This window comes from Phycodurus eques, chromosome 9 (genome assembly GCF_024500275.1).
Source record: "Phycodurus eques isolate BA_2022a chromosome 9, UOR_Pequ_1.1, whole genome shotgun sequence".
In the NCBI taxonomy this organism is placed as follows: Eukaryota; Metazoa; Chordata; class Actinopteri; order Syngnathiformes; family Syngnathidae; genus Phycodurus; species Phycodurus eques.
Window position 1 is genome coordinate 6802969 of NC_084533.1, and position 13923 is coordinate 6816891.

Here is a 13923-nt window from a genome sequence, read left to right on the forward strand (position 1 = left end):
TTTGTTGTCATTGATTAAAAGTGGGTTGAAGTGTCCCTTTGTCCACCAAGGATATGAAACAATGTACACATGTGATTTAATGTACATTTCTTTGACTTTAATTTGCTGTCAATGTATCTTGGCAGAAATTCCACCTTTCCAAATTCAGTTCTTAACAAATGTACTGTAGTACCGCAAATGATATAAAAATGAGAAGAGACCATATAACATCATGAAGTCCTTTTATGTGGATATTTTTTTCAATTTAAGTTATGCCATTTTGAACAGGAACAAAGCACTTTAATTACCATCATATAGTTTCTAAATGTCCATCCATCCATTTTCTACACCGCTTATCCTCACTAGGGTCGCAGGTATGCTGGAGCCTATCCCAGCTAAAGAGGCCGGGTAGACCCTGAACTGTTTGCCAGCCAATCGCAGACTTTCTAAATACTGACGTATTAACCATTTTAGAAACATCAACAATGATTATGTTAATTGACAATGACTTGAATTTAGGGCAGCAGTGCCATAAGCCTAATATTGCGTGGTAGTGTAATAAAACCATTGAGCCCTATATATCTGAACACAATGGTGTGGGCACCCACTATACCGTTGCCGGAAAGGTAGGAAGCCTGAGAGATGTTTTTTTTTTTTTTTTTTTTCTCGACACTTGACTTTGCCCACGTGACATTGCTTGATTGCACCTCCTTCATTAAATAGCAGGACTACTATTTGGTAACCCCCACGCACCTCTTTTAACCACCCACCCAGCCATGAAATTGGTGCTGTCGTCACTATCAGCACAATCAGGGCCGGCCAAATATGCAGCATGGGCCAGATAGATGAAAGGTGCTAACACCATAACAATCTGCAATCAGTGCTCATCACCACAACGATACACAGAGGAGGTGTGCGAGGCACAGGGATTCTGAGGGCGGTAAAATGTGAAGTTGTGCAAACACAAACAAACCACACAGTTTTTATACTTTAAAGTCTAACACAAGGACAGTCATTCATTCCTGCTGCTTATGAATCGTGTACAGCCACTGAACATTGTAGATGTAGTGGAGGTGGCCTGCCACTGACAAGATAGTAATACATAAATGCATACGGTAGGTGCAGGTTGAGAGAAATGTGAATCTTGCTTAAAATTCATTGCACATGGATGAATATCTAAAAGTGCCTACACTACCACCCGTCTGTAATGAAAAATTTTAAATAAAAAAGTTTGAAAAAAAGAATGAAATCTTTCATTCAATTTCAACATTTCAGATGGCCGAAGATCTGGAAAACAGTGATGAGTCCCTGCAAATAAATTACTGCCTCAATAAAATCAAACCAAAATGACAGATTTGAACTTGAACTTGTGTTCAGTCAAAGCTGTAAGATACAGTATGAATGGGGTTCTTGCTTTAACACAGGGAAATACAATCAAGATCAACAACAAGAAACGGAAATAGATAACACACTTTGTCAATTTGCACTGTACATTGCTGTCGAAAAATGTAAATGTATTTAATAAAAATCTTAGCTTTCCTTTTAAGAACAAACAACTAGACCAAAAAATTACCAAGTTAAAGGCAGATTTCAAGTACATCATCAATTATTAAAACCTGTTGCATCCCAGGCCACAACAACAAAACAGCCAGTGTAAATGAAACCCTTGTTCACATGATGGAATAGACAAGTACCAGGCAGACCTACAGTACATCCTGTGTCATGTCACAAGCAAATTCATTGCACTGACCTATTGCCCCCAATTATTATGGAAAACAAGAATGAATCAAATTAACATTGAAGAGATCTCCGGGCCCTGTCTAGCCAATGGACCCAGCGGCAGCCGGCAGAGAGAGGAGCAATAAACAAGGTGCCACTGCATATGCTATATATCTTGCAGTCATTGATGATTAGCTCTGTTTTCCTTTAGCCATACATTACTGTTATTGCCTTCGCAGCGAGACGGATAGGAAGCGGATACAAAAGCATCCTCGAGCCAATCTTTCAACAAACTGGCAGGCTGCAAACCACTCAGCACTGGGGGTTGAATGGTCTCAGTGCATGGTGGAGAGCATAATCTTTTTTTATGAGCTGAGGGTTAGATGTGTGGGCAGGTCTTATCATTTTGTTCCCCTTTTTGACGTTTGTAACTATACATGTGGAACATTATACTGTATATACTAGCGCTGTAGATAAACGGACTGGGATAACATTACAAAAATGATAGATAATAAGGAATTAGTGACTCCTTTGCAGCTTGTAGAATACTTTGTTTCTGAGGAAATTTTCTCCATTCGTGCGGAGCAGCATTTGTGACGTCAGAGGTCACTGATGTTGAACCTGAGACAGCCTGGCTTACATCCTTGTTGTAGTTCATCTCAATGCTGATGGCATCAACTACCTAAAGGTCAAAGCATGGCTACTTACTCACTAATGAGGCAGCTGCACAATTAAACCAATAACACTATTACTGTCCAATGAAAAGTGCGAATCTGCAAATTCTGTGATTATTTGTTTATTTAGAAAAAGAAAAGAAGTGATTTGATGTAGATGTAGCCCCACATTTTTCTTACTCTGGTTACAGTAAATGTGTACTTGATGAGGGAGTAGCTTTCATCTGAAAATAATACAACTATGTAGTCACAGACTGCAATAAAAGTCTGTGTTTAATTACATTTTTTTTTTCCCTCAGGGTCGCGGGAGTGCTGGAGCCTATCCCAGCTATCATCGGGCAGGAGATGGGGTACACCCCGGACTGGTTGCCAGCCAATCGCAGGGCACATATAAACAAACAACCGTTCACACTCACATTCACACCTACGGGCAATTTAGAGTTGTCAATTAACCTACCATGCATGTTTTTGGGATATGGGAGGAAACCGGAGTGCCCGGAGAAAACCCACGCAGGCACGGGGAGAACATGCAAACTCCACACAGGCGGGGCCGGGGATTGAGCCCCGGTCCTCAGAACTGTGAGGCAGATGCTCTAATATTGCATTTTCACCTAACCCTAAATCTAATTCATATACCAAGTCCACTAAAAGTCTATAAAATTGTTATCATGGAAAGACAATATGCCCTTTTAGAGAAAGACCAATTTCTGTTAATTCATCCACATTGTCATGGTTGAACGCAAGATAAACGTGTATATATATATATATATATATATATATATATATATATATATATATATATATATATATATATAACGAAAGCAGACACAAGCGGGCACATTCAATAAATTCAATAAATCCTAACTTTACTTCACCCGTTTTTCACAATCCTCTATCCAAAAGAGCAGCAACTAAAAGTTCAGATATATGCCTTCGACTCCGCCAGGGGGCCTCACTGACAGATATGCGCTCTCAAAATTCACAGAGGTACTCAGCGGGTTGTCTTAATGTTCTGTCACCACGCACTTCATTTGGGCTGTGTGAAAGTGCAGCTATTGTCAAGTAACACTGACAACAGAAGGAGCAGTGTTCAGCACAAAGAGTTTGGAGGCGAGAATGCGTGTGGCAGTTGCGAGTAAAAAAAAAAACAAGAAGATTCAACCCGTTTTAACAGCTTGTGTTGCTGTTACGTGGGGTTGGGGACTAACGGAATATATTAAATGTAACAACCTTATGTTATAAAAAAAAAATGTAACAACCTTATGTTATAAAACAGATTCAAGGTACATTTATTAATTTTTTTTTTAAAAAAAGCATTATTTTGTAGGATTACGGTTTTAATGGCGGCACTGTGAATGACTGGTTAGCACATATGCCTCACAGTTCTGAGGACCAAAGTTCAAATCCGGCCTCGCCTGTGTGGAGTTTGCATGTTCTCCCCGTGCCTGTGGGGCTTTTCTCCGGGTGCTCCGGTTTCCTCCCACATCCCTCCCCAAAAAAAAAAAAAAAAAAAAAAAACATGCATGGTAGGTTAATTAAAGACTCTAAATTGTCCATAGGTGTTAATGTGAGTGCGAATAGTTGTTTGTTTATATATGCCCTCCGATTGGCTGGCGACCAGTTCAAGGTGTATTGTATGAAATAGTATTATTATTATTATGAGGATGAGGATGATAGTAGTATTAATAACAACCATAATATGTATGTACATTATACAACAATAATAACCATATTAATACAATTATTACTATTATTATTATTATTATTATATTTTCAAGTCAGGTGGATGGTTAAATAGCTTTCAGCTTCTAACAGCAATGCATTAACAGAAGAAAAGGGAAGTAGAAGGGCAAATGCAGAACATGGGTTCACTGATTGTTTTCAGTGTGTGATGATGAAGGTAATGCCCCAGTGGTTGAGACCATCCTCACAGGAGCAGTTAGCGAAAATGGCAATGCAACGTTCCACCGGAGACTGTAGGCGACCCAATGACCTGAATGTCTCTACTGCTGTTTTGCCTCAAGCGTTAACTATCGCTATTAACACGCCGTTGACGTCTTTGATTTTTGTCTGCCTGTCAAGCCCTGAGGACGTTTGTTGCTCCTGAAGCGCCATCCTCTTTATGTCAGCTGTTTTGCACTCTGCTGGCATGACGGACACCCACAGAGGCTATGTCTGTCATTCCTTGCTTTTAGTAAAGACCTGAATAAAAAAAAAAAAAAAAAAGAGAGAGAAATAGCATGTAGAGACTACAACGACAAACAAAACCATCAAGTAACTTAGCCTGTTGTTTGTGGAATTGTGGGAGAAAAAAAAAAATCCACCAGGGTTTCTCAGCTCATCGCCGCAACCGGAGTTATACTCGAGCCAATTTCATCCCGAGGTTGATTTCCACCTTCTGTGTTTGTATGCTTTTGAGTGAGAGGAAAACAGGATGCCGCTCTGTAATTCAGTGTGTGAGGTCACCGGTACCCATTTCTATGATAATTTCCTACTCACTATAAGCAAAGACAGCAGCACTGATACAATTCATTTCCTTTTTATTCACTGGTGTGGAAATGTTGGGACCGTAACTTGTGAAGTTTTTTCAGGGTCGTGAGTTGGGGAGCGAGATGGGGAAGCGGGGGTGTTGGCTGTGTTACTGGTGGGAGGAAAAAGCAACTTGAGCTGGGTAGATGATTTTGGAAGCCATGCATCCGTAATATTGGGTTTTTCCCCTCAGACAACAGACTTATTATGTATAAGCACCTGCGTCAAAGGCAGTTGCTCCTGATGTCTTCAAAAGCAAAAAAGGGAAGCTCATCTCAGGGGTGTGCCCTCTGATTTCAACATTTACTTCCAGTCAATCACTGTGACATCCAATTCTCCAGATATGATGGCCTGGCACCCATCAGCCACTCTGTTTCTCATTCATTTTATATTGCTCATTATTTCTTACTATCAGGTAGCTTGTTGCAACTCAAATTAAATCTCCTCTGCCCCCCCCCTCCCCCCTGCCCCGCCCCCATGACCTCAGGGGGGCAGGGTATGTGGTGGCAGTTACGTGTGCAATTTAGAAAGAAATTTGCACTTATTTAAAGCCTGACTTGAATTGGCCACAAACTGAGCTCCGCCTGTCGAGACAGAAGTGCGCTCAGTGTGTTTGCGAGTGACACGTTTCATGTATGTGATAATTGAAAAGGTCCCAACTGTACCTTAAAGGCATATGCGACTGCTCCAATATGCTCTGGGGATGATGTGGAAGGGCAGATTTACAACCATACACAGCTAATCTCGCTGTCTGGTGTGGGCGATGGCTTTTAAATGCTCCTGATGTTCAGATGACATATCAGATAATGGAAGTTTACTCACACGTGACATGTTTACCCACAGCAATGCTGCCAGTTCATTAGTGGGGTAACCAATAATATACTGTAACTGTAACTACAGTACATCTTATAATGAAATGCGGTCCCTACAAAAATAAAACCATACTATGCGTTCTTTAGTACTAAGTCATTGAACTCTAGAACCTGCTGCAATTAATAGATATATAAATAACAGAGGGCAGCGTGTAAGTAAGAAAAACAATTATCTGATATTGACAGCTAGCGCAATCAAAGACTCAATGAGGTGCCAATCAGCCGCATGTCTCATCTCACAGTTGGCGCCACTGCCTTTCATTTCACCGAGATTCTTCCATGGTGGCTCATCAGTCGATAGTTCAGTGCTGGATGCTTGATGCTGAATGAATGACATTGGCCAAACCCCTCTCTATACCTTCATACACACACCCCTTCTCCCAACACACATTTTTTTAAAGTGTGGAAACTTGTGGCCACCCTGTATCATGCAGCAAAGCTTTGCCATAAACCACCATCAAGTCATTCTTAATTATAACAATGAAACCCTTTTTTTCTGCACATCATGTTGAAAATTTTGAAGATGAGTCCTAGTTTTGACAAAATAAAGTCAGTGCCAACCTTTGTTTTGGTCCAAATGTTTCTCAGAAGACTTCACACAAAACTTAAACACAATACTGTATTCTATTTGAGGTAGAACCTCATTGGTCATTGCTTGGATTTCTAATATATATTTCCCATGGGACAGAATGGATGTTGAATAAATCTGTTCAAGTTTCAAACTGTTACAATCATAAAATCTGTATTAAGTGTATAGTTATTTTGGATCCTCAATGACCAGCAACCTTTTATAACAAATGATGACTCGTACGGCCCCTAGCTAGTGGGTGGCAAGTAATGCTAGTTGTTAAACAGCTCACTTTTGCTTAAGTTTTGATGCAATTTGGATATTTTTACTTTTTTTATTTGTAAGTAATATTAAAATTTTCAATTTTAAGTGCTGTTTTGTTGACTCAACAGTTATCTAAGATCCCAATTTTCATTAAAAAACTAACATTGGTGGTAATAGACACAATGTTCAATTTAAAAAAAAATCGATTTAAGTTAAGTGTAAAACAGAACATTTCTATACCCACAATATTTTGTCTGATTCTTATTTCTCTTTGTCCTGTGCAATATAGCTGTTAATCAGAATAACAGAACAACATAATCGCATTGCCCCTCCAAGTAGAAACATCATTTCCTTTTAGGAATGTCCTAATTTATATTTATGTGAAAAAGACAATGACTTGTCTAATAGACACTTTCTAAACCTGAAATGTCAAGCAGGAGGAGCAGCGCTGCAATTTTGCATAGGTATGATATTGAAGTGCCATCCCGAGGAAGAAACTCAAATTATTTTCTCATCATTCCTACTTGTCTTTGCTTCGAGAGTAGTAGTTGTTATTCTCCCTCGTTGCCTCTGCTTACAAGGTTGCTGTATGCATCATGGGCCAGGGTGACAATTTTTGAGCATTTCATTTTATATATCCAGGTATTTGGTAGCACGTCAAGATTCTGTTGAATCTCATCTTACAACAAAAAGAAAAAGACTAGGTTATAAGGGAGGTAAAAATGATTCCTTTGGACATCATCTGCTGGTGCCTTGAAGCAGGATTTACTGTTTCTTTCATTACCGCTCCTCATCCACAATTCACCTTTTATTCATAGCCCTCTCGGGGAGGCAACATATTGAAGTCACACATTAGGACGGCAGGATGTTAATCATTCACCGTTCTAATTTGCTAATATGCAACCATGTGGCCCGGTCTTTAGTGTTCATAATTCATTATGGAAATATAATCAGACATCATTCCTCGCCCTAAAGACAACACTGCAATGTTGAAAAACACCCCACACCACTATATGAAATGGGCGTCCTTCAAACACATGAAAGTGAGCGCGCTCTGAGCTCGGAGTCTGTGAGAACCATTTTCAGGGCTTCTTTCATTTCAGTTGCTCTTTGATTCAACATTTTTTTCAGAGAACGGTGGAACAATTACCATTTAAAGTTGTTAACATTCCCCGGATGGTAGTCTTTCAGCTAAAATATTATTCATTGTCATTTTTTAAAATATGCTGGGAGAATTTCTTCAGGGTGCCGAAAGACCAATGTCAGAGGGAAAATAATCATTAATAAAGTTTTGATGAGATATTTTTGCATTCAACAACTAACAAAAATTGAATGACTACAGAATTAATTAGAATGATATTCAATGTGACACTTTTCTAATTCTCGTTGAGTCCGCACTTCACAGAGCAAACAACAGAAAAATGTAAACTCTCCTGGCACACAAAGACAGGGTATTAATTTTCCAACTTGGAAACTGTAAACTGAAATTACCTGTGAAGTGGATAATTCTCACTGGGGGAGACATGTATTTTTCTCCTTCCTTGTGTCAACGTCTTTGCAAGGATGTCTGTGTGGACATGATAAGTCTCTTATTCTCAGCAAAGAGTAATTTGCAAAAATAGCAGACAGCTGCACACGCTATCCACATTGTTAATTAAACATTTCTGCCTTTGATGTTTTTCCACAGGTTTTAATGGGGAATAACACAATTAAATTGGATGATGTCTCCCCTTCTTAAGAAAAAGAACAATCCATGATGCTGCGTCATTTACTGAAGTTAAAACAATTACAATTAATGAAGTAAATAAACTGCATGCCTTTTTTTGAACTGAAATTATATCATTTGTATTTGAAACTATTAAAGGTCCGCTTTAATCACTGTATTTCTATTTAATTTTGAAAATCTTTGGTGTCCTTTATATCACGTTTGCATGATAATGTTGGTTGGAAATGCCAAAAATGTCCTTTTTCAAGCTATTGTAGTTGGTCTTTTCTGCCTGGCATTTGAGACGTTCTGATTTCATCATTGTTGTGACATGTAAATGAGCTTTGCTCTGATTGGATCACTCATTTTCCCGAATTTAAATATGGAAAACTGTTTGGGTCTGATGGGTTCATATCAAGGCGTCTGCTCGATAGATGTCACGTCCTTCGATGCCAAGTTCAGGCTTGAATCCCTCACATGAGTTTAATTGTGGGAGTTATTTATACACACAGAACGCACATTAAAATACAGTCTATAAGTATACATCCAGTGGCTGAAATAAGTATTTAACACATTACCATTTTTCTCACTAAATATATTTCAAACGGTGCTACTGACATGACAATGTCACCAGATGTCGGGAGCAACACAAGTAATCCCTACCTACAAAGAAAGTAGAACAAATAAGATCAGAGATTAATTTGTGTGTAATAATGTGAAATGACACACGGAAAAGGTTTTGAACACACCAACTAGTATTTATTTAATACTTTACACAAAAGCCTTTGTTTGCAATAACAGCTTCAAGACACCTCCTGTATGGACAAACTAGTCGCATGCATTGCTCTGGTGTCATTCTGGCCCATTCCTCCACACAAGCAGTCTTCAAATCTTGAAGGTTCTGTGGGCTTCTCTTATGGACCTTGAGTTTCAGTTCTTTCCATAGATTTCCGATTGAATTCAAGTTAGGTGATCGGCTTGGCCATTCAAGCAGCTTTATTTTTTTTCTTTGAAACTAATTGAGAGTTTCCTTGTCATCATCCTCGTAGATGGCAGCAGATTTTTGTCAAGAATGTCTCGGTACACTTGTCCATTCATCATTCCTTCAATAATGTGAAGTTTAAAAGTACAATTGCTGAAAAGCAGCCCCACACCCTCATGTTCCCACCTCCGAACTTCACTGTTGGTTGGGTGTTTTAAGCAGATGTGCAGTGCCATTTCTCCTCCAAACGTGGTGTGCATTATGGCATCCAAACAGTTCAATTTTGCTCTCAGCCGAGCAGACTATATTCTCCCAGTATTTCACTGGCTTGTTCAAATGTTTTTCAGCAATCTTTAAGCTTTGGCATGCTTTTTTTTTTTTTTTTTTTTTTTTTTATGCAATGGGGTTTTGCGTGGTGAGTGTGCATCCAGGTCATGGCGGTGGAGTGCATTATTCACTGTTTTCCTTGTGACAACAGTACCTGCTAATTCCAGGTCTTTTTGAAGCTTTCCACAGGTGGTCCTTGGAATCCTCGTGGACAATTCTTCTGATTATTCTTTCCACTCCTCTGTCAGAAATCTTGCAAGGGGCACCTGATCGAGGCAAATTTATGGTGGTAGATTGGCTTTCCACTTACGTTTTATGGCCCCAATCGTGCTCACTGGAACGTTCAGAAACTTAGATATGTGCCTGTAACCACTGCCATCGTTATGTTTTGCAACAATTAGTTTGCGATGGTGTTGAGACAGTTCTCTGCTCTTACCGATCATGAGATGTGTCTTGACTCACACCTTGGCAATGAAACCTTTTTGTAGGCCACCAATTAGGACTGAACCATCTGATATTCATTTGTACAGACAAGGGGCTGGATTGCTGATTGATTATTGATAGATTTTAGGTTTTGTCTTGGCTTTCCTTGCCTTTTTACACCTCCCTTACTTCATGTGTTCAATACTTTTCCCCTGTGTTATTTCACATAAATTACACACAATTTAAGTTATGATCTTATTTGTATGGATTACTTGGGTTATTCCCAACATCTGGTGATATTGTCATGTCTATAACACATTTGGAAATATATTTTGTGTTAAATACTTATTTCAGCCACTGTATGTTGTGTTTTACAGCAATACTTAACTATATTTGTAATTTAAAATGTAACTGTGGTGGATGAAATAGCGAAGCTTGCATTCATCGTTACCAGCAATGGTCGTCGCCGCAACTTCCATTCACATGAATGCGAGAAAAAGACAAGGTCAAAATAGCCCTCTCTCTTATGTCACCCACAAATCTAATCTCAGCCGGCTCAATCCAGCGCTTGGTGAATTGTGTTTCACAACAATTTATACACACTCTCAGCGTGGTGCAAATGAAGTGAATGCAGTCCTCTTCAGCCGCTCGGCGGCTGTCGCCTGAGAGAGTGCTCCAGCTTCAGAGCACTCTCGCTGTGCTGTGAAAAGCCGCGGGGGAGAGGCATTGCCATGGCGGCTCAGAGCGCTTTCTCTCCGGCCTGCTAGGGAGGACCGATGTGGTGGAGGTCCCGTGACCGGTGAGAATGCGCTCTTTCTCGGACGACAGCCGCCAACTCCCTTAAACCATGCCACAGACACATTTTGACCTATGTTATGCATAAAACAGCTGGGGGGGGGGGGGGGGGGGGAAAGGGATTCTGATGAAAGGGGACCTTTGATGCACTTTTCAAGGATGTTAATAGATATTTGAAAACTGGTGCAGAGTAAACAGGCATGGGCATGGAGTCAAGCTTCTCAATCAAATCATTTTGTGTGTAAAATTACTTTTATTGTTTGTCCCTTCAGTGTAATGAGACTACATTAGCTCAAGTCGACTTTACAGCCAATATCACACGTCGGCCTCTGTAAGAACACTGTGGATACTGAACATCTAACCAAAACAGGTTCTTGTATCTGAGATTAAAGGTCAGATTAGTATACTTGTCACAATCTTCAACCACCCTAAAACCCATATTGGTTATTATCACAAAGAAATAAAACTGATAACTTGTCACTGATAGTGTAGTAGTTCATTCCTGTGACTTCTGTGCAGGCAGCATGTGTTCAGTTCTTATGAAGTAATGGTGTAAATTTGAGTGTAAATGGTTGTTTGTCTGCAAATGTTCCCTATGATTGTGGTGACCAGTCCAGAGTGTAGTCTGCCTTTTTGCGAGAGGTCATATGGGATCGGCTCATGATCCCCGCAACCACTGAGGATAAGTACTGTAGAAAATATATACATTATAATGATGATGATGATTCATGGCGGACAACTGGTTAGCATATCTGCCTCACAGTTCTGTGGACCTGGGTTCAAATCCGGCCTCGCCTGTGTGGAGTTTGCAAGTTCTCCCCATGCCTGCGTGGGTTTTCTTCCAGTACTCTGGTTACCTTCCACATCCCAAAAACATGCATGGTAGGTTAATTGAAAACTCTAAATTGCCCATAGTTGTGAATGTGAATGCAAATGGTTGTTTGTTTATATGTGCCCTGCGATTGGAGTGACGACCAGTTCAGGGTGTACCACGCCTCTCGCCCAGAGTCAGCTGGGATAGGCTCCAGCACCCCCCGCGACCCTTGTGAGGTTAAGCGATACAGAAGATGAATGAATGATGATTCATTTTCTTATTATTGGTTCTCTTTCTTGTAAAATTCCCAAACAAAAGTTTGTCAATGGCAGCCATGAAAGGTCCAGCAATAAAGAAATAATCCAATCCAAGGGAAAAAAGATCTACGTGCATAATAAACCTTTTCTGCACAACTTTGCCGATGCTCTACAATCTTTAGTTTATTTAGTAGTGTGTCGTAGTAACATCCAGTATGGCTCCACTCAGTCCTCTTACGCCTTGCATTTTAAGACTAATCGATGGAATCAATCAATCAATATAAGAAAGCCCCGTATTTCCAAGCAGGGTCTAAATAAAATCTCGAGTGTTAATGGCAGGCTGATTATCTGGTTAGTGTTTTTATTCCAACATTTAAATACTTCCAGGCTTTGGTCTTTAAAAAAACTGGCAATCATGATGTGAGCCAAACAGCACACCTCACCTAAACGCTGCAGTGCATTTCTTCTTAATTCATGAAGGTAGATGAAAGAGGATGTTGAAAAACTCTACATCACAAGTTGCCAGCCATAAAGCTGCTATCGCTATAAAAAATAAAGAAATAAATATTACATAATGTAGAAATTTGGACATAAAGTAGATATTGTAGTTACTTAACTCAAACTAATGAAGTGTTGTTGAATGATGTGCTTTTTGTGTATGTTCTCTATTAACGTGGCAGTTAAATGACATCCTTTTATTTACTAGCAGGGGGCACATTGCAACCATTACTGCTTTGCTCAATTGAAAGTTGAAGTTCAGCAATGCTTAAAGCTTACCCATTTGATTATTCAGTCTGAGGTGTGCCCATATATGGCTCCCTGTTGTAGTGCATTAACAGTGTAGATTCCATTGTGGGAGAAGAAGACACAAACTCCCCCTATCAAAACTGCAACTGCTTTCTTTTTAGTGCCCTCTTGACAGAATGTGATTATTCTTCCCTGCCGGTCCCTCTTGAGCAACCAAGCGCTGGCAAAGGAAATAGAAACAAATAATTGAGCGAATTACTTGCCTCTCTCATTAGTGCACATGCACTAAGTAGCACGGGCAACATCTTACATTTATCAACCTCACACAAATAAGTTCAATAACATTTAATTAGTGACATGTAAGAACTGCAGTTGCAGTCACTCCGTTAGAGCGATTTCGTGAGCAGCCTGCTTCAGTGATTCACTCACAAATGGAAACTCAAACAGCAGTTTGACAGCGTGGCCCTCCAGACGGGACCAAGATTCACAATTTGTGACAGCTTCAACAAGCCAGGATATGAACAGCCATCCTGAAGCCATTACACAAGTACAAACACTTGCAGCACAAGCTCTGACTGAGTACTGAGCCTACTTGCTCATTGAGGAACAACGGCAGAAGGGACCTCCCACAACACTGCACAACACACAAGATTGGATAGTCGTAATGGAGGCAGCAGGTATGTGGAGATTGGACAGTTGGTTGCATCCACTTGCCACTTGAATCAATCTGAACAAACCTCCGATTGTCCACTCTTTCTAGTAGTCCTCAAACATGCAAGAGACATCAATGGTACAGTATCTTTGTACTGTATGCTGACGGATTTACAAGCTTCTGCCAATGTCTGTTGTTGCAATTATAACTGCTTGTTTGGTGCAATGTTTTAGCTATGTTGTGATCTGCACGGTCGTGAATGGAGCAAGATTAGACACAGTGGGAGACTACAGTGGGGCAACTGGAATTAGATCCAAAATCATTCTGTTTTCTGTTTGATTCCGAGAACATTGCCTTGTTCAGACATAATAGGATTGGAATTGTCCTTTTCTGATGAAAGCCTAATTTGAAACTGGGTGAATGTGCAGAACCTGATGAGCACCTTTTTGTTTCTATGGGACAAAAGAAGGGCTTCTCTTTTTGGATTACCCCTGGAGCCAGAGAGACGGGAATTTGAATAGAAGTCATGAAAATGGTCAGGAGACCTGCTTTGAGCTGAGAGTGGAAAATGCGAGGCTGAATCATGTTGACTGACCGTATCGTTTAATATGAAACA

The 13923-nt window shown here is 40.0% G+C and overlaps 1 protein-coding gene across 2 annotated transcripts in view; it reads right to left on the minus strand.

The window, feature by feature from the left end:
- Window positions 1-13923, minus strand: part of pcdh11 (protocadherin 11) — a 194436-nt gene that overhangs the window by 11173 nt on the left and 169340 nt on the right. The window contains exon 7 of one of the 2 annotated variants that reach the window (XM_061686171.1): window positions 4546-4574. The exons of the other annotated variant lie outside the window; for it this stretch is intronic. Within the exon in view, the coding sequence (XP_061542155.1) occupies window positions 4564-4574 (11 nt within the window). The 3' untranslated portion in view covers window positions 4546-4563. Of the gene's footprint in view, window positions 1-4545; window positions 4575-13923 lie in introns of those variants that run through there. 2 annotated transcript variants of the gene reach the window in all.